The 24,166-nt window shown below is 39.6% G+C and overlaps 1 protein-coding gene across 8 annotated transcripts in view; it reads left to right on the top strand.

Moving 5' to 3' along the window:
- Positions 1 to 24,166, top strand: part of ERBB4 (erb-b2 receptor tyrosine kinase 4) — a 640,083-nt gene that overhangs the window by 451,507 nt on the left and 164,410 nt on the right. For all 8 annotated transcript variants that reach the window (XM_042783933.1, XM_042783931.1, XM_042783930.1 and 5 more), the window contains exons 6-12: positions 7,181 to 7,299; positions 11,134 to 11,275; positions 12,774 to 12,887; positions 14,067 to 14,193; positions 15,893 to 15,966; positions 17,477 to 17,567; positions 19,019 to 19,218. In XM_042783933.1, the coding sequence (XP_042639867.1) occupies positions 7,181 to 7,299; positions 11,134 to 11,275; positions 12,774 to 12,887; positions 14,067 to 14,193; positions 15,893 to 15,966; positions 17,477 to 17,567; positions 19,019 to 19,218 (867 nt within the window). The remainder of the gene's footprint in view (positions 1 to 7,180; positions 7,300 to 11,133; positions 11,276 to 12,773; positions 12,888 to 14,066; positions 14,194 to 15,892; positions 15,967 to 17,476; positions 17,568 to 19,018; positions 19,219 to 24,166) is intronic.

Below are 24,166 nucleotides of genomic sequence, written 5' to 3'. Positions count from 1 at the left end.
TTTTGGTCAGGAGTATCAGCTGATGTTTACACCAATGCTGATGACAGTTACAGCTCTGCTAAAGTTAACATGTTCTTATATTACTGTTTCATATTGAGCTTTATCTGTTGGTATGATTAAAAGGGCTTTAGGACAGGTTGTAGGAATAACTGTATAATGAACCAAGTACAGTGATGTTAAGCAGATTCTTCTGTATCTGAAGTGAGCTAGTACATCTCTCTTCTTTGCTGGCAGTCTTGAAGAAAGCCCCAAAGGAGTCAGTGCTTAGAAAGCCTCCTTACAATAAGGTTATGTGCTGAAGTAGATCATGGAAAGGGACTTAAACCCTAGCTGACCGAATTATTTTATATCATGGTTAGGTTAGAAACAATTAATGCTTGTTCTTCCTCTGTCCTAATGAGAGGCCTGTTTGTTAAAACTAGTAACTTTGTAAGAACCTGGGGTAATTCATCCAAACTTGAATAGACTTATTCAGGCCTTATGTGGTTATCTTATCCAAGAACACTGTAAAACCTTGGTAGTTATATTATGTAAGAAATGATATGATCCTAGTTCAAGCCTCAGCTCCAGCAAGCAGAGACTTCAGCCTTACGTAAAGTCAGAAAGTCCAGCTGGACTCTGTGTGGCTCCAGAAGTCCATGTGGCAGGATCAGCTCCCATGGTCTCAACCTCTACAAAGCACTGCTCTCAGATAAGTGAGCTGATTTGTTGGATTAATGTAGTAACACCAGAGAGAGCAAAACTTATCTGAAGTGTTGTGAAGTCAGAAGCTTAGCAGAGCTGCACGGTAGGTTTGCTCCAGGATTGACAGCTATCTCTCTCTTCACGGTGACTGCCCTCTCAAATCCAAACACTGGGGACAGGCCAAAGGCACAACTGTGGATTTAAAATAATAAACTATGGAGAGACATATGCCATCTAAGTTCCAGGGAGATACACAGATCACACATTTCTAATTTGAAATAGCTACTCTACAACCTTTTACCTTCAAGCACACTGCAGCCTCTGGTTGTCAGGGACAGGAGTTAATTTTATATCATATACTTCCTCTTTGCCTTCCTGACCTCACTGCACCTTGGTCAAACATCAGGATTTGAGGAAAAGACTGAATATTAGGCTGGCAGTGGCCATTTCTTCATTGCACTTCTCAAAATGAGTTATTCTGCTGCAGATGTTTCAAGCAAAGAATATGAGTATAGACTCAAAACATAAAAATACAAGTGGGGCTATTCTTTTGCTGCCTTCATTTCTGACTTTAAAAAACATGCTTGGCTTTCAAGTTCATAAATGTTATTTTTATATCTAAGGTGGAGATAGGACAAATGGTATCACAGAGTGTATACCTTAACCTAGTCACCTTGGGGATGCACATCTTTCCAAAGTGTGTAGAAAAACAATTCAGCAGCACTACATCCCAGCGTCAAACTATTTTGTTCCTAGAAACAACTCAGAGGCATGTCTGCATTTTAATTTCTTTTTTTTTTTTTTTTTTTTATGTAGTCACCGAAGCAAAAAATTCTAATGACCTACCCTCCCAATATAAGATTTAAATTATTTTCCTGGAAAAGGATAAAAACTAAAGATCTTAATCTGTGTCTTTCATTTCAAATTACATATGGAAAAAATCAAAATCCCTTTATTTTTTGCATGTGTATCATCTACCTAGCTGCTTCTTATGTTGCCTTTCAGCAGTGTCTCTCTGTATTTCTAACTCTATCAAACACCACCTGCATCTAACTCTGTCCTAATGTTTCTCTAAATGTGACAAGAAAATTTATGTATTTAAGAAGACAATTAATAGGAAATTTAAATAAGTTGTTCTGTTAGGAGGTAGAGACAATGTAATTTCAGGGTACTGTTTTCTGAAGTTAAAAATCAATTTTTCTTTTATAATTAAAGTATAAGTAAATATTAATTTTGAACATTTAAAAGCTAGATGGTATTCTTTGTTTCAGTGTCAGGAAAGGCTAATGTGGGAATACTTTAAAGACAAATCTATTTTTCAAAGAGTACTGGGCACCTACTAAATAGAATGTAAACAGATTTAAAAAAGCAAAAGAACAAACGCTTTTGGAAGTTACTAATCAAATTTGAAAATCTATGGTTAGGTTGTTACTGTTTTTGCTGTTGATGTCTGTAAAGAGTTTTGGGTTCTTTTTTTTTACTTTTAGTATGAAAAGAAACTGAAACTTTTAAAAATTGAATACATTATTAAACTCACAGATTATGTACTTCATCCTAGAGGAATGTAACTGAAACAAAAGAGAAAAATCTAAATTAAAGTATAGGCCCAAATAAGGGAATGCAAAATGGGCAAATAGCCTTTAAATCAGACCTGAAACATAAACATTCAGCAAATGTGAAATGCTCCATGACTGTGTACGTGTAGAGGAGTTTGGCCTGAGCATAATTGTATTTATACAGTCTTTGTGCAGCTGATGTTGCTGAGAAAAAGAAGGTGCCGATGCAGTAAGTACCCAATTAGAGCAGCAAAAGGCAAGTGGGAGCCTGGTGGGGGAGACAGAAAGAGCTGAACCAGCAGCTTAGATCAATCAGGGTAACCCAGCATTTTTGCTTGGAGCCAGCATCTTTAATTAAAATCCTTGTATTTCTCTAATAACTTTGCATGTTCATAAGACTTTTTCATTGATTTCAGTTACTTCCCATTTTTTCCTTCATAGATTTATAGTGCCTTGACATAATTAAAGATTAAGGGAAACAGTAAGAGAGACTGATTAATTGCACACATATATGAAGTGCCCATTGCACCCTGTCCCCAATGCACCTTATTGCTATATCACAGTAAAATACTAGTAGAGATTGACAGTCAGCGTTCTGCACTCCCCTAGAAACCAGCCCCAATGCATGGCACAGTTTTTCAAGACTTTGGTGTTTGCCACTGTCCTTTGCTGTCCTGGCCCTGACTGTGACAGTTCTGTGCAGCCAAATCCTCAGATTTCTTGAGATTCCACAAAAGATCAGTAGGCATCGGGGTGGGTAGTTGTGCAGACCCTCAAAAAGTCTGTTTTGAAACTTGGGGCCTCAGCTGTGATTAATGAGGGCTCTCCTCACAGCTATGTTGTGTGAAGTAACAAGTATCTAGCGTGTAAAATTCCCCTGGGGTATCAGCCCAGAACTCCTGGATCTCACATGTTTGTCTGCGCTGCAAGAAGTATGTGATGTGAGGGCTCCCGATCACCCCTCCACCAGCTCCCCTGTGAACAGTGTCCACACTAGGTAGCAGGAGGATGAGGCTGGTGTTACTCCACTCTTCTCTCAGCTTTCAGCAGGATTGCTCTCGGTTGATGCTGCCAGTTCACAGCTGCTGCCCAGTTCCCTACCATCTGTCCCCACTTTCTTCTTGGCACCATCTTGAGCCATGTGTCTCCTCTAGGAGCCAGCCCCCAGTGATCTCAGCCTGAACATATAGTTTGATATCTTGGGTAGTACTCTACTTTACATTTCACTCTTTCAGATGTGTCTTGAGTCACAGCTATAAAATCAATTGATTGCATTTGGAGGAAAGTTTGGGGGTAAAAAGCTTGCTATGTTTTTAAACCAGTGCAGCTATGTACATTTTCTGCAGGTTAACCTCATGATAATAATTGCAGGAAGCTGAACTGTTGAGTTACATTTATTGGAATCTGAACAATCAGATTGCTTTGTGACTTCAAATAATGCATAGTATTGCCTATGCTTTGGGGAAAACCCTTCATTGCAAACTGTCTTGAATATGAGTCCTTAAAAAGATTCAGAGGCCACTAAGCTCTTTTCTATCTTGGTGTGTGGTGCCACTGAAGATATCAGACAGGTCCTCCTCAGAGCTGGCACATCAATAGCAGTTAGAATGCGAATAGAGCATGCAATGAACCAGAAGATAAATAGGGTGTGTTGTGGCCTTTTCCTAGAATGAAATGTTGGCATTTCTGTTGGTGGTGTTTGCCTTCCCAGTAAAACAAACAATTAGGGAAGAACAATGACAAACCTTTGCGGTAATTGTAAATTCTGCAAACCACATTGTAACTTCATAGTCTTCAGGAAAACTCAAAATGTTCCGTATCCTGAGGAACATGGTAGAGATCCTCATTAAATTGGTGCCTAATCATAAGAAGATGATGCTTTTTGATGGCACCACGTTTAAGTATTGTGCTGAAAAGGGGGCCATATCCCTCCAGGTCAACCCTGGTGCAGGGGGTGCTCTTGGGTTTTTAAAGAAGGAAACATACTCTGGAATAAATTGTTGTAGTCTCTTAAAAAGTTAGGGAATTTAATGTAACTTTATACATTGCACAAGCCTTACAGTGGGGCTCTAGAGGATGGTGAAAAATTTAGATAATTTTGTCCTAGTCTAATAGTGTGAAAACTGCTGAAAAGATGTCAGTAAATTGCTTAAATCCATTGCTGTTGTTGAGCTCGTTCCCCACCGCTGTTTAAGCTACACAGCCTAGGGAAGAAGTATTATCTGTAGCTCAGCTTGAAAGAAGTGTATAATCCTGCAAATACAGATCTTGGCTCGCTAAAAGTAGTAGCTCGTGAGCTGACAAGAAGACCGTGCCTTTTCTAATGATGCCAGTGGGTGGTCAGTGGGGTTTGTGGTCACAAACTGCAGGCACAGGACAGGCAGGTCCCTCCTCCCCTCGAGGCAGGGGATTCACCTCCTCAGGGCTTGTTTTTGGGGAGGCAGCAGTGGAGGATTCCCAGTACCTTTTGCAGCTGATGATATGGGACATACTGCTGGGCCTTGGCCTCTTTGCCCTTTTTAAAGTCTGCCAGGAAATCTCCTCCACGGGGAGGCAATGATTGTACAGTCACGGTGGACATCTTGACCCACTCCCAACAACGTCCGGCACTGAGGTAAATACATTATAACTGAGCTAATTAGGTGGCTTTTACTAATTGTCTACACTGAGGTGCTTTCACCAAAACTTCCCAGGTTAAAGCAAAACGTTAACTTGCTGTGGAGCAGCAGCGAGGAATGCTTTTTAACAGCATCCTGCTGGTGAACGACCATGGTGTGCTATCATGTCCTCTTCTCTTTTCCTGTGGTAACACCATTGATTGTATCTGCCTGAAATTTGGCTCCTTGGCTCTCTGCTTCTAGAGCAATTAAAAAAAAAAGTAAAAATTAAAAAAAAAAAAAAAAAAAAAAGGAAGAAAAGAGAAAAAGGAAATATGCTGCTGTTGTGCTGTAACTGTGATAGGTGCTGGTGAGGGGAACCCGAACACCACCTTCTGCCTGTGGAACCTTCTAGAAAGGGGCACTGAGTGTGCTCAGTGGGGAGCGGCAGCCATTTTAGTTCCCCCTCATCTGCCGCCATGCAGAGCGGTTCGGTGCCTGGCCTCGGGGCCTGCCTGGCCGCTGGCAGCGGTAACGCCGGCCAGAGGGCCAGAATGTGGTGACAGAAGAGAGGTAGTTTTAAAAGTGAGGTAAACATAGTCGTGAATGGTCGCTGTGTAAAAGGGAGGCAGAGTGTTTGGATGGTGCCCCCTTGGCTCAGGAGACAGCTCCTTGTTTGAGGGGTGACACAGGTAAACACAGAGGATTTGGGTTGTGGGACAGGATGAAATGAATGTCCGCTGCTTCTCTGCCTCTCCACTGATGGTGGAGGGGGAGCCTCTGGCAAATCAGGTCCTCTGGCAAGTTAGGGTAAATGTGGGCCTTGCCTCCCTTTAAGGTCAAAGCAAATAGTGCCCAGTCCAGTCTAAATCAAGGCACTATGGACCAATTTCTGAACTGGCAAAAAGCAATGTTCAGTCACTGACTAAATGAGGTCTTCATTCATTTTTGTGAGATGAGACTCTGTCCCTCTCAGCTAATGGTGTGGTGGTGGCATACTGCAACATGTGTGTTTTGCTTAATATATGCCACTGTTTTATGTCTCTGTCCTAATGTTTATCAATACGCTTAGCTTAAATAAACAAATCCTGTTTCTCTAGCAGTGTTGACAGCAAGTGCATTTACAGAAATTTCCCTTATTTCCCAAATTAGATTGCATAAAGCAGGAAAGTGTTTTCTGTCAGGGGGTTTGCCTCTGGTATCAGCAAGAAGGAGTTACTCTATAAGTTCATCACTTTATTCCATAGATTATAAATCATGACTTCTCTTTGGTTATTTGCATTTTTATGTCTTTAATACATAGTGTGTATATCAAGAAGCTTTGGCATTACCTTAAGTATTTCCAGCAAGTAGTGGAGAGAATTTGGATTGGAAAGTACTTATAAAGGAATTACCAACACATTAAATAGTAGAATAGAACAGCAAGTTGGAATTTTGTGTTCTCTGACTTCCTGAAAACTGTTTTCCATAGAGAAATAATTAAATGCTTTTAACAAAATAAATGGTATAGGTTAATTTCAGAAGTGTAACATCCCTGCTTTAATCAAAAGACAGATGACAGCACAGCTTCTTGGCATTCTGTAGGCAGTGGCTGGTATAGTCCTGTGGATAATATTAACTTATTTTTCCATAAAATAAAGATAGAAGCTATAGCCGAGTGAGGGGAAGGTGCTCCACTTGTTGACAATTCTTTGCACAAGACTAAGCTCAGAGGTACAGTAGTGTGGTACCACTTAAATCACTGTGCTTTCCAATTGGTAGAATATAGTTGTTTCCCTGTGAATGAAGGCTGAATTGTGTTATTTAGAAAAGGTAAGTGGTGTTTCCAAATGAGTTCCAATCTGCAGGTTGTATTCTGTTCTGTTACCTCATTGCCTATTTGTCAAATCACTTGTCATCAGGAACAGTATTTGGCTCTGAGATTGCTGGCCTCACTCTGAATTTCACTCATTTACTCAGTATTGCTGTTCTTTGTGGGGAGAAACTCACATGGGAATGGTAGGCGCTTCTGTTATTTTGTGGGGGTTTTTTTCATATCCTTCTATCAGCTGTTTACAAAAACTGATAATTATAAAATAATATTCCACCTGATTTTCCACATGTAAGAGCAAATACTTTAAAAATTCTTCCTCCACAGTCCTCGAGCAACATACATGTTCCTAAAGAGGTTATTGTGAAGGTATTCTGGAGGATATGAGTGGCCAGTACCACTGAAGCAATTACGTTAAGACTTGAGGGTTTTTTCAGTATGCTGTTTGGTTTGTTGTTTTCCTCAGTGTGCAGTTGAAGAGGTCTCTCTTTAGTTCAGATTCTGACATGATAATTTTTCCTACCTCCTCCTAGTAACGAAGACGGTGTGTGCAGAGCAGTGTGATGGACGGTGCTATGGGCCCTACGTCAGCGACTGCTGCCACCGGGAATGCGCTGGAGGCTGTTCCGGACCTAAAGACACTGATTGCTTTGTATGTATGAGACTTCTCATTTTTCTCCTTCCTGGCAGTCACACTGCAAATTCTTAATGCTTTAATCCATTAAATTCACAGTTTTGTCCCATTTAATGTATTGCATTCACACTCCCAGATTTAGACTGCAAATTTTAGCATTTAATATTTTTCACATTATATTAACAGCACTTATCTACTTAATATTACACATTAACAGATTTACGAGATTTGTAAATACAGATTGGGAACCATTAATATGCTAATCTCTGTGATTTTTATCTTTTGCTTTTCTAAAATTACCTTTTAGAGGTGATAGGGAATTTTTGGAAGTATTTATCATTACATTTGAGCATGGCTTTTATTACTGCTCTGTGTGCTTTTTATTTGAAAGTCAAGGATACAATTTAGTTTCTCTGTGAAGGGTGTTCCCTACTACTGCCAGACTTGATTTAAATTCAGCTTTTTTACTGGGCATGCTTCTTAGTGGAGATGGAAGGAAAGTGGTTTCCAAAATACTCCACCTCAAATACATGCTGCTACGTGTGCCAAAGATCAAAAGAGGGAAAGGCTAACTTCTTCCTTAAAAAAAATAGACAAACAGAACATACAGGCCTTTAGACAAAGCTGTCTTGTTTGTAGTCCGTTATTTCTAATAAAGTGTAAGCAGCTTCAGAACCCAACACTGATCTCAAAAATTGTGTAGCTTATAACACTGGATTGCAGAGACAAGTTTTGCTAAAGTTTTCAGGGAAGCAAACCTAGGCCTAAAGAAGCCTAGAACTAGAACATGCACAGAGAAGTGGATTTTCAGAGGTACTCAAGTGATTGAAGAGACAAATATCTGTGAAGTTGGGTAGGCTCCTTTTAAAATGTGTCAGACAGGATTGGGAGGAGGGGTCTTATGGTATGGAAACTCGCAGGTGTTTTGTTAGTGTAGGCAACTGGATCATAGTGAACTGGCAAAAATTAATCTTTCCCTGTCTGGACCTTAAACTTGCTCACTATTCAGATATCATTTGCCAGTGGTAGGTGGTATGCTTCAGAAACACATTCTAAATGCTGTTCTTTTTGCTGCTGCTGAAGTGCAGTGATGGCCTAACAACTGCTAACAGGTTTTACTAAAGCTGTTCTTTGTGGCTGGGGCTTTGCATGAATAGATATATTCGGCACACATGGCACGCCTGATCCCACGCTCACTGGAAGTTCTGTGTTGGCTTTGGACTAGAGAGATGGGGAAATAACAATTTCCCGTGTCATGTACAATCCAAATGGATAAAGGAAAGAGGAAAAATGCAGTTATTGTTCCTATGTGACTGTTGAGGAACATCCTCAAAGCTGATGTGTTGATGTCCATTTTCAAAGGTTAAAGACAAGTTAATTGCAACATAAGTTCTGTAATACTGTAGCCTGAAAGAAAATGAGTTAGACTTTCTGAATTGTGGCAGTTATGGAAATATGTGTGCTAAAAATCAACTAACGTGTTTGTTTTTATCCAGCAGAGAAGCACCCAGGGCTTTATTCTTATTCGCTCCTAGCCCCAGAGCAATGTAAAAGAAATTCAGCAGGGGTCTGGCAATTTTCAGGACTAGTCATTACTTGCTTAGTACACACTGGGTGAAAAGTGTAACCCTGTAGGCTATAGACAACTGTGCTTAGCTTTCAGCTGAGATACAGAATGTTGGTTTTTTCCTGTGTATTTTCCTGTGCTTTCATTCACAAATTAGCAGCATTTAGCACCAAAGGCTAGAAGTTTGCATATATTATCGAAGCAATTACAAATGTATACAAAGCATTATAGTTATAAATCAAAAGTTCCCAAATCTTCTAGATGAGCTTTTCTTGAGAAGTGCCATCTCTCTGAATTTTGGGTGCTTTACTTTATGGATTTGCTAAATGGTTATCAGACGATTGTCATGTACATGGTACAGTACCTCTTAAGTCAACAGTGGATGTAAAAAAATGTGTTGATGAAACAAACTAAATTAGTATTTATTAATAAGAAAAAGTACAGTTACGAAGCATTACAAATCCTTTAGTGTATTATGGCAGCTTGCAACAGCATCCTGTTGTAAATATGGTTTTGATATTTCTAGATAAAATTCATCCATCCTTCTCCATATGCTGCCATGCAATCATTTACATACTCAGTTCTAAAAGCAAGACAATAATCATCATCAGACATAATTGCAAACAAATATGCTAAAACAAAGTTTTAGAGATGTTCTTATCTTGCATTCAAAGCCAGACTGGATCTAAGACTTGAAATGCATAGGAGGGCCTGGTTGAGTACCCAGTGGAATCAGAAAAGTGGCACAACCCTATTCATGGGGTGGACTTCCCATCCAGCTCTTAGTAAAGAAGTAACTGACGGTATTTGTCTTTGTAAGAGGAAAAAAAAAATAAAATAAATCTGGTTCTATGAAAAACTGACAGTTTTTGTAATAGGCACTTTAAAGAACCAGAAAAGACAGGATCAGCAGTTTGGCTTAGCTCAAGCTCCATATAGGACTATGGCTTCATCCTGGAACTCCCTGCTTGTCCCTTTCAGCAGCAGATTTTGTCCTTCTCCCTTGATTACATTACTAGCCTTTCCCTTGTGAAATCTTCTGACATGACAAGGAACCCCCCTCAGTTCTGCTGGTCCTGGTCTCAGTGGAGATAAGGACTGTTTGTAAAAGCAGCAGAACAGCAGCATCTTTTTCACCTTTCTCAGCCCTCCAGGGGAGGAAATGTGACACACGTCTTGGTATACTTGTTGACTCTTTAAGGATTCAAAACCATCTACATTTTTTACAACCTGGAAAAGAACCAGCAGAAGGATTCATCTCTAGACTAAAGTTTCTAAAGCAACCTGGCTTCTGGACGACAGGTTAGTGGGGAAGCAGAATCCAGTAGCAGTGGTTGCTTAAACTACTAGAAAGATCCAAGCCAGGCTACAACTTTCATATTCATATAGAATTTGATATTTATGATATGCTTTGTGAATATTACCTCAACGGGTTTTTTCTAAGCTGTGGTTAAAACCACAGACACGATGTGTGGTGACAAGGAATGCAAAAATCGGTGGGGCTTTCCTATTACTAATTATCAGCTTCTCATGGTCAATTATTTTCCCTGCATACCATTACTTTCTTTATCCACACACTTGCCTCTTCATTTGTCAGGGCCCTGTCCTCTGTCAGCTGTGGGTGGCTGAGCTTGAATGCTAAGTGATACAAAGTCCTATTTTCTTTTCTCAGTGTGTGAAGCAACTGACCTTGTTAAACTTGACACTTAGGGAAATGACCCCCTCCTGTGCTAACTCAAAAGAAGTTCTTATCCCTCTTGCTTTCTAATTGAGAATTTCAGTTTTCAGCTGGACGATGGACTCATGCTGTAAGAAATCTAAAGGTTGGACCTCTGAAAAAGTCATTAGCATTTGTTTAGACTGACTATGATAAATAGCTGTTCACTCTTGGCAGTTTTAAAATGTCCTATGGAGTTGTGAATTAGTTGATTGCTAGTAGTAACAATAGTTACGAAACAAATTACAGTGTTGTTGTGTTTCTGTAGGAAGTGCTGTAACAGTCAACTGTGTTCATATTAAGGGGGCTCAGTGAGCCCTTTTCTAGAAGTCATGTATTTGCCAAGATCCTAGCAAGGAATCTGAGTAACCAAAGTGAAGGTTAGAAAACTATATATCACATTCCTCACTGTTGCAGCAAGTCTGAATAATCAAGGCTGTATTTTAAACTAAAAAAAAAAAAAACAAACAAACAAAAAAAAAAAAAAAAACAACCACAAAAAACCCCAACAGAAACAACAGCAGCTCTATGATTAAATCTAATATTTTTTTTCTCCCTTGTTTTGCAGGCCTGTATGAATTTCAATGATAGTGGTGCGTGTGTCACGCAGTGTCCCCAGACTTTTGTATACAATCCTACCACCTTCCAACTGGAGCATAATCACAATGCCAAGTACACCTATGGGGCTTTTTGCGTCAAAAAGTGCCCACGTAAGTGCTGTGTTAGCTGCCTTTTGCTGCGGTGATGGAAAGTTTGAGTTGCATTTCAGGAGTCTTAAAAAACAATGAGAGAATGAGCGCTAAGTGCATAGTGCAGTGTCTCAAATCACTCCATGTGTGCTTGCAGCCTGCAATAACTCAGTCGTGTTAACTAAAGGCAGTGACATTCTGAGTTGCTGACACTTCCCAAGTGTCCTATACTATAGTGATTTTCTTAAAGAAAGGCAGTTCACTAGGTTTCTGTTTTCCTGACCACTGCTTGTTACGTTCCTGCTTTATATCAGCATTTGTAACTTTCAAAACGAACTGTTAAAACAGTTAGTGGGATTGTAAAAGGGTATAAATTTCTGTTTCAGAAAAACAAAAGTCCATCACCAGTACTACCTGGCACCAAATGGTTTCATGATACTGCTGCACTTTTCTTAACCTGGAATAATGATGGTTTGACAGATAGTAACGATAATTATTTTCTGAGCTGTTCTGTCCCAATGAGGAAAAATCATGCAATACTGACAACAATACATTATTAAAACTCCAGAGCAAAATTAGAGGGGAAAAGGGAGTTAAAAAAAGAGTAGTCCCATGCATGCAAAAAACATACCAAACAGATGATGACAAGTGACAGAAAAACTCAGAAGGTCATTACTTACATTGCCTTTGAGACTGTTGTTTTAGTTAGACAGAAAAATAAGGGAGACAGTATTCTTGCTCTCCCTTTCATTCCCACCAAGATTTACAGTTGTGCATTAATTATTTGATCCATAAATTGCATATAAGAAGAATGGCTATTTATAATAAATGAAACCATAATTCAACCCAACCCAAAATCCAAATTTTGAGTCTCTGTGGAGAAGTTCAGATTGACAGTAGGCTGAGGCTATGACTGTCAAGGCTTAATTCTGTCTGTAATAGAGCGGTGGGGTTTTTTAGGCAAGATTTTTTTTTTTTTTATGAAACTGGTATACTGTGCACTACTTAAGGGATGTGACTCTTTGTCCAAATACTTCACTGAACTTTTTTCCCTTTTTTTTTTTTTCCTTTCTTGACAGTATTAAGCTCTCACTTAGGTAGGATCAGTCTATATCCCCTTTGGCAGTTGTTTTACAAGGCAAAACTGACACATTTGTCATTGTCTTCTGCAGTGCTTTATCGCAGATGTATATGTGTGTATATGAAAGAGACAGGGCAGAGCATCTTGTTTTATTTCTTTCCAATTAATGTAGCTTTTTTTACTACAAATAATGATAAAAACAAATTGGGGGAGGAAGGGGAATCAGGCCTGACAATTCATGGTTTTTCATAGGTCTCCGAAAACGTGCCTAATTTTCTTGCTTACACACTTTGGAAAACACTGAACATTAAATGTTAATGCCAATGTGAAATTACTGAGGTAATGAATAATATGTATTGACACAGAGTCCAAAACCATGTCCCAGTATTATTTAGTCCAGTGGTTCACTTTCTGGCAATATTTTCTTTTTCTCTCCAGACAACTTTGTGGTAGATTCCAGCTCTTGTGTCCGTGCATGTCCGAGCTCCAAGATGGAGATTGAAGAAAATGGTATTAAGATGTGCAAGCCCTGCACTGACATTTGTCCTAAAGGTAGGCAGTAGTTTAGTATAAGTTTTCTTGAATGTAGTCTGTGCTGTAGTAGAGCAGAGCAGGGTGTTATTTTGGCATGAAATGCTCTTGATGAGTATGTTGTAGAATATTAATAGCCTTTGGATACCCACAGAACTTTGAGCTATGTAGGCTGTGTGTGAAATACATACAATAGGATGAAAATGTATTAAGTTGTAATGGTAATTTAACCAAACCAATTACTTTTGATTAGATCAAGATGAAGGGGATTTCTCTGTTGGTTTTAGAGAAATTTGAAAGAATTCTATCTTATGTTATTTTAATGACAAGTATTTCCTGGAGGCATTTTAGAGCTGTCCTTTTGTCATTCCAAAGGGGGCCATACTAAAGCCTTCAATGTATGATATGTCTCATACATGTTAACACAGTGTTAGGCTTCTATTTATTTCCTCTGTTTTTGTTTGGTTTTGTTTTTGTTTTTTTTTTAAATGCCTTTGTTTACCCAGAATCTTCCACCTCTTTTCTAAGCATCTAAAACATAGACTAGAAGTTTTTCAGTGATAATGCTGTTGGGAAGACTGAAATCTATAGGTTACTTTGCTGCCCCAAGCTCCACTACGGACACTTTCTGCTCCCCACTTGAAGATCTCAGGAGCAAAGCACCATCAGTTTTCCCACGTGGGCCTATGCCCCTATTCAGTCCTAAGGGAAGCCATATCTGGAAGGGAATTCAGAAGAATTATTTGTATGTCCTTTCTAAAAGACCTTATGGCATGTGAATGGTTAAGTTCACAAATCCACCAGAGCAAAGGGGACCTCTTGAGCTAGCAGTGTTAGAACCCCTCAGTTTCTTCAGCGAGTAGCGCACAAATAAATGACATGGCCACCAGGCTCGGCTGAACTAGTTATCAACTGTTTACAGCTGGCTTGAGTGAGATTTAGTGTGGCTCATACTCGCCTTTAGATCCAGTGTGAAATACCTTAACCTGTGTGCCGCGATATCCTTCTGCGGCATATTGCTTGTTTTAAATTGGCACGTGCTTCTTCTTTGGGAATATGGATAATGTAATGGGTGCCATTTTAACACCTCTCTGCTGCTTTATCTCTGCAAGAAATGAAGACTTGTGTTGAGAAGGCCAACATGCTCTGATTCAGTCATTGTTTTTCCTAGTTCTTTACACAAACTCCTTGTTTTGGCAGCATGTGATGGCATTGGAACAGGGAGTTTAGTGTCAGCTCAGACGGTGGATTCCAGCAACATTGACAAGTTCATAAACTGTACCAAGATCAATGGCAACCTTATCTTCCTTGTTACAGGGATTCATGGGTAAGTGATGAAATGTTAAGATGTTATGTCATGGTGTCAGCTGAAACAAATCGTGCCCACCTCTTAATGATGGCCGCAGGCTTCTTTTACGGAATAGCAGATCCAGGATAAATTAGTTTTCTGCCTTCCATTATGAAGGAAACTGTTACCTTGATTCTTGCGATTCAGCCTCTAGGAAAACAAAAGATGAACCAGACTGCACTATAAAGAGGAAAGGCCATGGTCATCTGTGGTTACTTCATGAAATCCTCGCTACTGGCTTACAATAATGGTTGATTAGAGAATAGAAGGGAGAAATGGAACTTACCTTCCATCAGTTTGTTTTAAATGTCATATGACCAGCAGTCTAATGTGCAGAATATGCAGAGAGAGTGCCTCACCTAGCATAAATTGTCATAGCCTAGGTGGCTGTCACTGCATATACATGCAGAGAAGCTGCCCTCTTATCAATCAGTTTTGAAGTATATATTCAAGTTTCAGTTAGAGAGATACACAGATCTTTAAAGACTGCTTTATCTTAGGATTTGGAGGTGAAATTGAGCAACCTCATGTTTATGAGGCAAGGGGTTTCCTTTTTTAATAGTAATGCATTTTAAAAGTAAAGTTCTGTGTTTCTGTTAGGTAGTCAAAACTTGTTACCTAGTTCTCTGAGAGCCCCAGCTTGTTAAAATTAAGTGTATATGATGCTTCTCTGGTCCACTGGGCTTTATGTTAAGGTTCAAAAAATCATTTTGTTGCTGCTAACCTGGAGTTGCCTCCAGGGTGGTTAGAAATGACCCCATCAGTGAGGCACCACAGACCCTTGTGAGGCCTAGGTGATTACCTGCATGTTCCAATTCCCAGAATGTTGTCTCTTGGAAAGCAGAAGGAGGAGAGGTGGAAATGCCTGGTCTGCATTTACTGGGGATGTTTCCTACCCTCACAAAATACCATAATACGGCATCACAGAAGGATTTTTAAAGGTTTTTTGTTTGGGTTAGGCTTCTACTTGGCTTCTTAAATCACTGGAATGTCTTTACTCCTTTAAAATTAGGGGTGGGGAAAGGTATTTACTAAATGATGGTACTCTCAAAATCAAGGTCAGCTTCCTCTTTTTAAACTGTAGGTATCTAACTTCTAGATTTTAATGTTTGGTGGAGTTATTTATTTTTTCATCCTTACTTGGCAAGGATCTGTGTTTTTTGATGTTCACTGTTCAACATCTAAAAAGTATACCCTTTTAATGCCATGTGTCAGGAACTGTTGGCATGCTCTTCGTTTTGTTTTGCTTATAGCTTGTCACTCATTTCGGTAGCAATTTTGTTAGTCCTGATAGTACAGTATCACAACTGTACCATTTGAGCTTGCATTCCTGGGAAAAAAACTGAAAATTCATCTTTCCTTTACAGACATCACCCATGCTTGTTTAGAATCCCTTAATTTTTCATGAGCATAAATATTTGCTAAAACATTAATGATTTGAACGTTAAAGATGGTAAGCGCCATTATTTTCCTTTAAAGTGACTTGGGAGATGTTAAGACACAGGTTTTGCAGGAACAACAGTCTGAAGAAATTAGAAACGTTCTGAAAAAATCTGGAACATATGCTGCATAAAAGCAAAGTCTTGATGTCCTGAATATGGCTTTCTGCCTGGTATAGCTTTGAGAACCTCGTCTTTTTTTATTCAGAGTATCACATTTTGTCCTTTTAATCTTTCAGGGACCCATATCACACAATTGCTGCAATCAATCCAGAGAAATTAAATATCTTCCAAACAGTGAGAGAGATAACAGGTAACACACTTCTGATTTCCTATAATCTGAACTTCTCACTCCGTGTTTATAGTTGTCATTTGTTGGGTTTTCTGAAGAACACAGTGTTTATTTCTTTAAACTCATCACGCTGTAAATTTCATAAAAGTTTAATATACAACAATTTCAGTATCAGTTGATACTCACAAGTGTATTGTCCTTTGCTCATGAGTATGGAATGTTCATTGTGTTCAGGGCAGACAAGCATCAGAAGACTGAGACCTTGCTGTTGAGTGGGCAAGGGTCTTGGTCTTTACTTGAAAGCATTTGAAATACGCCTTGTCAAAAAGCAGACAATGCAATCTGGTTTTGCAGCTACTTCTCATGTTCTAACAGCAGATGCTGCTGCAAATTAGTTTATGTAATTCAAAGGCAAATGTATAATGTGTGGGCATGTGGGGAGGTAGTCCCTCCCGTCTTTTGTGACTTTTCAGTGGGGTCATATAGCTAGAACTCAGTACTTTTTTTCTTGTGTCTTCCTTCTTGTTTCACCATTTGGGGGCAGGGAAGATGATACTGCAGCTTTGAGTTCTTGATTGATTGCTGATTATGTATAGATAGAATCTTTTTACTTTTTTTTTTTTTTGCATTTCCCTATTTCATACACAGAAAAAAAATCTTTGGACGCTATAGCTTGATTGTAGCTGGGTGGAAGTCAGCGAGTATTTGATATTTGAAGAGAGTTCTCTCCCATGTACTTCACCTCTCAAAAGTTGTGTATTTCAGCAAGCCAGTAGCATTAAAAAATGAAAGCAAGCTCTGAATCTCTCCTTAATTAATGTCAAAGATAATCTGGCATCTGGGTGTCTGTAATTTGCCATTCTTAAGCATACTGACTAATTGACAGTCTCAGCTCTACTGCTTAAGTGGAATTACCCCTATGCTTGAGGATACACTGCATTTCAGTCCAGTACTGAATCAAAATCATAGGGAATTGCACTCCATAGAGGTCTGTGTAGCACAGAATAAGTAGTTCCACATAATTGTGCAGGGAATGCTCTTTGATAATCAACAGTCCTCACAAACACTCTCAGAAACGAATGCAAGTTCTTTGTTTTAGGAAAGCCTTGTCATCTTTTAATGAATCATGACGGATCTCTCAACTTGTGTCCTAAGTATCTAGCACATTTTAAAACAGAATGTTCTTAATTCAGGAAAGTCTTCATTGTTTCTGCTGCTGCTGTTTAGAAGAGGCTGAGCAGCCTTGCAAGTTTCCAGCCTGTGTTTAGGTTCACCCTCACTGTGGCTGTTGAAAGTGTATGTTACGCTGCTGTGACGAGTCCTCCTTTGCTTTCTTGGAGGAGACAGTGGTGAGCCACCTGATGAATTCAAAGATGTTAGCCTGTAGCATTCATTACCTATTTCTTTCTTTTTCTCAAATCAGCACTGCTTTTCATTTATAGGCTAAGCCTGTCCTAACTCATATATGTAATAAAGCAATCTTTACAGCTGAAATCATTGACATTCATGTGCTTGCCTTTTTCTCCTTCAGGGTATTTGAATATACAGTCATGGCCTGAGAATATGACAGATTTCAGGGTGTTTTCTAACTTGGTTACTATTGGTGGAAGAGCTCTTTATAGGTAAGGTACTTCCTCTGTTGGTGGAATTGGTTTTTATTAGTATTCAATAATTCTTTGTTCAGTAGCACAGAATGCAACATCATTTGGGAAGGGCATCATTAAATGATATATTTTTCTCTGTTACCAAGGTACTCCTTAGCAGTATCTTTGCTAATCAGTTGTTTATAATGAGTAATGCCTTTTGAACATATTGATTATAAAAAAAAAAAAAAAAAAAAAAGAATGTCTTGGTTCATTGCTGTAGCTATTAACTCATTGTCCAGAAGGTACATTTTATGGTTTAAAATACCTTGTGAATGTGAAACATAACTTAAAAGACATTAATAGTAGAATTTAGCCCTATTATCGGGAAGTTTATGTGGTTGCAACTGGAAGTACAGGCTCATGTGCCCAAAGAACAGTGTAGTCTTAAAAAGTGGTAGAAGATGAATACATGGAAGAACACGGAAATCGCTGAAGTACCTTGCAGATGGGGTGTACATTATCTCTGCAGTGCCATTTTTACCAGAGATATTTCTGTATGAAAACTCATGGAGGAATTGGCTTGAAGAGAATGTGGTGAGAAGTAATGGGGGAAGCACAAGAAGGTACCTGAGTGATATATACAACAACCCCTGGCTCCCCATTGCGGAAATGTAGTAAATCAGTCATGGGATTCTGCTGGCATCTTAAACAGGAATCCAAGCAGAATATGAATAGCAGTGAAACCTTGAGATTGAATTACAACCCAGCATTCTGTTTGGAGGCAGACATTTGTATTTGGAACAGATGGAAAACAATTATAGTCATTAAAATACAGTAACTTAAAGGATGCCCAGAAACTGGATATTGTCTTCACTAATCTTCAGTCATAAATATGTGCAGTCATTTCCATGTTACACAGACAATCATTTACCTTTGATGAAGAAAGGTGATAACTACATATTACAACAAAAGAACAGTGAAATGTAGAAAAATGGGCTGGAAATATTTCCTTGAAAATAACAAAAATATTAATTTGATGCCTGACAGAAGATGTTAATACATTTTGCATGACTTTGTCAGTTTCTTCTTAGCATATAAACTATCAGAGTATTAATTCTGTTGCAAAAAAAATCTGGATTCTATTCAGTTTTCTCAACAGCACTTTATCTCAAAAAATATGTTAATGGATGAACTGGAACTAGTTAAGGAGTTCTGCTGGCCCGCTTGGCCTAGCATTGCGAGCATCACAGCTTGTGGTATCACAATTTTTACAGGACTTGTAATTTTCTAGGCAGTGGAACTGGATGTTGGCTCATAAAATATTTGTGTTACCGCAAAATAAAAGTTTTCTGATGAAATTTCAGTTTTGCTAGAAAGATTATCTTGACATTAGGAACTAATTCTAGTGGTGAATTCCTAACCAGCTCTAATAAGTTCTGCCATATGGAGCTAATTCCTAGTCTCTCTTACTTTTGTTTTCATCACAGTGGCCTTTCCTTACTCATCCTAAAGCAACAAGGCATTACTTCTCTGCAGTTTCAATCCTTGAAGCAAATCAGTGCTGGCAACATCTACATAACAGACAACAGCAATTTGTGCTACTACCACACTGTCAACTGGACCAGCCTCTTCAGCACACCCAGTCAAAAGACGGTGATTCATCGAAATAAAAAGGCAGAGAACTGCAGTAAGTACTGCTGTTCAGTGCAGATCTTCCTGTCTGTGTCTGACTCACCTGGGGGGAAAAGGATACAACTGCTGACAGGATACAGTGCAGTGAGCAGGCCAGAAACTCGGCTGATGTCTCTTGGTGCTCCATGGACATCAGTGGAGCTGTGATCATTTACAGAATCTTAAGGATCTGGCCCAGTCTGCCTCTGAGCAGATTTCTAGGCAAATGAGATATTTTAAGGTCTGAATAAATGAAAGGAAGAAGAGAGAGAGTGCTACTTCCTTACCATGATGTGAACTTTCCAGATTAGAAATCCAGTTTCACAAATAAGAATTCTGAAGGCCGTAAATGTGGAATGAATGTAAGACTCCACATGAAAGGCACTGACTTTAAGAATGTGAAAACTACAGCCCTTTCCTTGTGGAGTAAGATTAGCATCTTTTGCTTCCATTACGTTGCTTCACCAAAGTGGCCCTGTCTTAATCTAGAAAAGTTACTTTTGGGACTTTTATGTAGCAGATGAAATAATTTGGTTATACAGAAACCAGGCAGCAAATTGCATTAATACAGTCGTCTTCTAGCAGCATTACAGTTCATTTTAAGCATCTGTTAGACTGCTAGCAAGAGAGGAGGTTCATTAAATTGCTGTATGTTTAAGTGATATTTCTGGGTTTTGACCATACAGAAATGTTTGCTTTGTTTTTTTTTCAGGCTGTGGTCCTGCTTTTAACTTATTCTTTTACTTATTATTTTTCCCTTCTTTTTCTTTCCCTTCCCTTTGAAGTACTATCCTGCTGTGCTTTGGGAGAGTTTGTGGCTGTCCTTATCACTGTAGTATGAGTGTACCTTCCAGTGTTAGGTGAAACAGAACTATACATTTATCACTGCTGCTCGGTTATTTTTCTAATCTCTGCCATGTAAGAGCTACATGAAGTGGAGAGTCTTGTTTGGTAGGTCTCTGCATGGTTTTGTCGTTTTAGGGTTTATTATTATTAGGCTATTTCTCTACATAGAAGTTCAAAAATAGAAGGTTAAAGAAATGTCTCCTTCTGTAGATGTAGATAGTTTAATTGTGATCATGCCTGAGGGTGTAAAGGGAAAGGGTGGTTTGGTTTCTTACCCTGCAGCAGACTGCTGTCCACTTTCAAACTGCAGCATACTTTATCCTTTGACATAAACTTATGTTATGTGGGACAGAAGGATGTGTTGAACAAAACTTTACCTGGTAGAAGTTTTTGTGTATGTTTGCAAAAGATGTCCTTGGCATCAGCTGTGAAACTACGGATTAGACCCTTACATTTGGTAGAACATTTTGTAGGGAGGTAATACAGAAGGTGAAGGAGATATGCAGTGTCTGATGCTACTTCGGCGGTGAGGAAGTGCACAAGGGTGTCCTGTATGTTGAACAGCATCCCAATTTCTCTACCTCCTCCCCCTCAGCAGTACAGTGGGGTAGGACAAGGCGGGTTGCAGTCAATTCCTCACACATTGTTTCTGCCGCTCCTTCCTCCTCAGGGGAGGACTCCTCACACTCTTCTCCTGCTCCAGAGTGGTGTCCCTCTCACGGGACACCGTCCTCCATGAACTTTCTCTGACACGAGACCTTCCCACGGGCTGCAGCTCTTCCCAGTCTGCTCCAGCGTGGGTCCCTCCCCCGTGCTGCAGTCCTCCCAGCGCCAAACTGCTCCAAGCACGGGCTTCCCACAGAGTCCCGGCCTTCTTCGGGCACAGCCACCTGCTCCAGCACGGGCTCCTCCGTGGGTGGCAGGTCGGCATCTGCTCCACCAGTGACCTCCATGGCTGCAGGGGGACAGCCCGGCCCTCTCGCCACAGGATGCAGGGGGGTCTCTGCACCAGTGCACCTCTGCCCCTTCCTCCTCCTCCTTTCTTCCACTGACCTCAGTGTTCATATAGGTGTGCTCCTTGCAACTCCTCCTCACAACTCCCACTCCTCTGGCTCCCCCTCTTAAATCCATTCTCACAGAGGCACAGCCACCATTGCTGTTTGGCTTGGCCTTGGCCAGAAGTGAGTCTGACTTGGAGCCAGGGGAGCTTTGAGAAGCTTCTCACAGGGATCACCACTGTAGCCCCCTCCTCCCCTACAAAAAACCCCACCAACACACAAACCCAACACGATACTTTATGCTTCTGATACCCTCAGTTACTTCATATCTCTGTTTCTGCCACTTCTTAACAATGTTAAAATTGTTACAAAATATTTCACCACCTTTGAGATGGCTTTTCCAAATGCTGGTTAAAAGCCTAGGGCGGACTCCACTTGTTTGTAGGATGATGAAAATACAGGAGCGAAAAAATAGGTGTGTTTTTTGTCTTTAAAAAATTCCATAAACCCCACAATGCTCCACTGCTTTGTGTTGTCTTTCTAACATTGTCCCATGTGGGGCCAGAGAAGGGTGGGTACCTGGGAGGAATGCAACCTCTCTCTTATCCACCTTTCCTGTACAAATCCAGGGATAGAAATGTCAGTGTCCAAGTTTGTGTACACAGGGAACATTAAAGAACGTGGCACCTGTGAGACTGAGCACCATGGAAAGGGCAGCAATATGTGACCATCAGCGAGAGACTTCTAACTGTGTAGATCTTAAATGACGGCTAGGCTTGGGCACAGGTTACAGGAGAAGACTTGAGGGCAAGGGACAAGCTGAGGCTTCAACAGCTGCTGCACCTTTAGCACAGTCTGATGGTGTCTCCCAAGGTTCTTTAAGGGTTCAGATGGCAAATGGGCATCTTCAAACTGATAAGCCAAATAGAAATTAATTAGAGAGCATTTATCTAAAAGGCAGTGCATGAATCTCTCATCTTATGTAGACTTTTAATTGTCTACTACTATAAATTGTAATGTTAAACACTGTTTGTGCATAAAATTTACTTCATTATGAACATTATTAATGCAGAATGAATGACTATAAAGTTATTCGATAGGGAACGTGCTCTGGTAGTTAGATTTTACCATTGCTCCATGCTGCCTTTTTTTCCCAGCACGTTTTGTTTTTTTTTTTTTCTGTGGAACAGCCAGAGGTGACTCATGTTAAATATGAGTGCACAAAAAATAAAGGTAGAAAAATGTTCTTTTATACAAAGTTATTTAAATAATTCCTTTCAGCTTTAGTGGCACCTGCCGTGTACAGTGAAACCTTTCCAGGCAAAGGTTGTTACAAATGTGATTGTTATGAATTATGTCAATTAAGCCACCAATTAACAACTTGAATAAATGATTGCAATCATTATCAGACATGATGCAAAGCTAATTGAAGTCCGCAGGAGTTTTTCTATTGAGTTCACGGAGCTTTGGATCAGGCCCATAAGTGGATAGCCAAATAACAATAATTTTTCTTTTTTTACATAGCTAATGTTCTTGTGTTCTATCTAGGCTGGGGAAAAACATTGAACTTTTCTGCTTCTAACCTGTGTGACCCCATTAATAAAGAATGAACAGTTGTTCTAAAACTCCCAATGGAAATGAATTCCTGTCAAAAGCATTTTTGTTCTTTCCTTCCACATATGGCCTTGTGATATGCTGGAGCTTCAAAACATTCTCAGCCCATGGAAATGCCAAATAATGTGTCTAAAATTGAAACATTTCTTTAGCTATCCCTATTATTAAAGAAGAGGAAGAAGGCAAATGTAATGGGGTTTTATAAGTTGTCAAAAAAACCCCACTCCCTTCTTGCCAAGATTCATTTATGAAAACATTTCGATGACTTAGAAATAAGCAGAAGGAAATATTGAATTATTTTTTTCATTTGCTTTTTTCATAGACTACAGGCACTGTGTTGGCTAGATTTCAATAGGGTAATCATGATTTTCTTTACAGAAAAGCTCTCTTTTTATTTGTATAAGGTTACTCGTATATGTTCTGAGCTATCTTGTAATAGTGTCACTTGCTATTTGAAGGGATATTTTAGTGCAACACTATGTGTGTGTAAAGTTCTGATCCCAGAGTAGTCTGACAGCTGTGAACAGCAAAAAGAAAGGAAATCACTAGTAATAAAAGCACAATTTCAAGTTACAAAAAAAGGTGAGAAAGCAAATAGGAAACTGCCTTTCAATTACAAGAGTGTGTAAAACAAAATCAGAATTACTAATATTCTTAATATTTGAAAATGAGAACAAAGGAACCTCCAAAGCTGGTTTTTTTTTTTTTAATTGCATGACAAGCACTTAAAGTGAGTCATTGACTAGAAAATAAAACTATTCGTTTAAAGTTTGCTTAATTAGAACTGTGATAGTTCCTGGGTTTGGGTTCTTTCCTTTTTTTTAGTTGCTGATACAGTCTAAGCCTGAAGCTCTCTGTTAATCCCAGGTGCCCCTGTGGGAAGCAACATGAGGCAGGACTTGTATATTTAGTCAGTGTCTGTCACACACCACCATGAGACTGAATGAGATCAAGGGGGATTGGCAGACCAGGCATAAAGTGCTGCAATCTGCTCTGACGGAGCCCTCAAGTGTGCTTTGAATCTGAAGGCATAATTGGGGTTCCCCTGAAATGACCCACCATATCACCCAGAACTTGTTTCTGGGTGCTCCTGCAGGCAATAAACATGAAATAGGTCAAAACTGGCCTTTAACACCGAGTCAGCATGCCTTCTGAACTGTACTGCACAAAGCCAGCATTAGACTGAGATATACATGAAATGTCTAAAAGTGGGTAAAAAAAAGGAAACTGTGTGGGCTACACATGTACCATTGGGTAATGCAAAGCTTTTGCCTAGTTCCTTTCATTTCTGTGAAGTTCAGTCAGTGGCAGCATAGTGGAACTTCTGACATCTGGTAGTTGTTATAAAAGTGTCACTATGCTTAAAAAAAGTTAGGGTTAGGACAGTAATGAAAAGCTGAATTTTTTGTCCTTGCTCATACTGGCTTTGTGTGGTGTGGTTCCTCTGACTGCAGCAGAATGACTCTTGATTTACAGCAGAGCTCAGGGAAGGAGAACAAGGCATCT

This window comes from Tyto alba, unplaced genomic scaffold (assembly GCF_018691265.1).
Source record: "Tyto alba isolate M040663 unplaced genomic scaffold, T.alba_DEE_v4.0 Super-Scaffold_7, whole genome shotgun sequence".
Classification (NCBI taxonomy): Eukaryota; Metazoa; Chordata; class Aves; order Strigiformes; family Tytonidae; genus Tyto; species Tyto alba.
The sequence above is the reverse complement of the archived record's forward strand: the minus strand, read 5'-3'. Positions and strand labels throughout refer to the sequence as shown.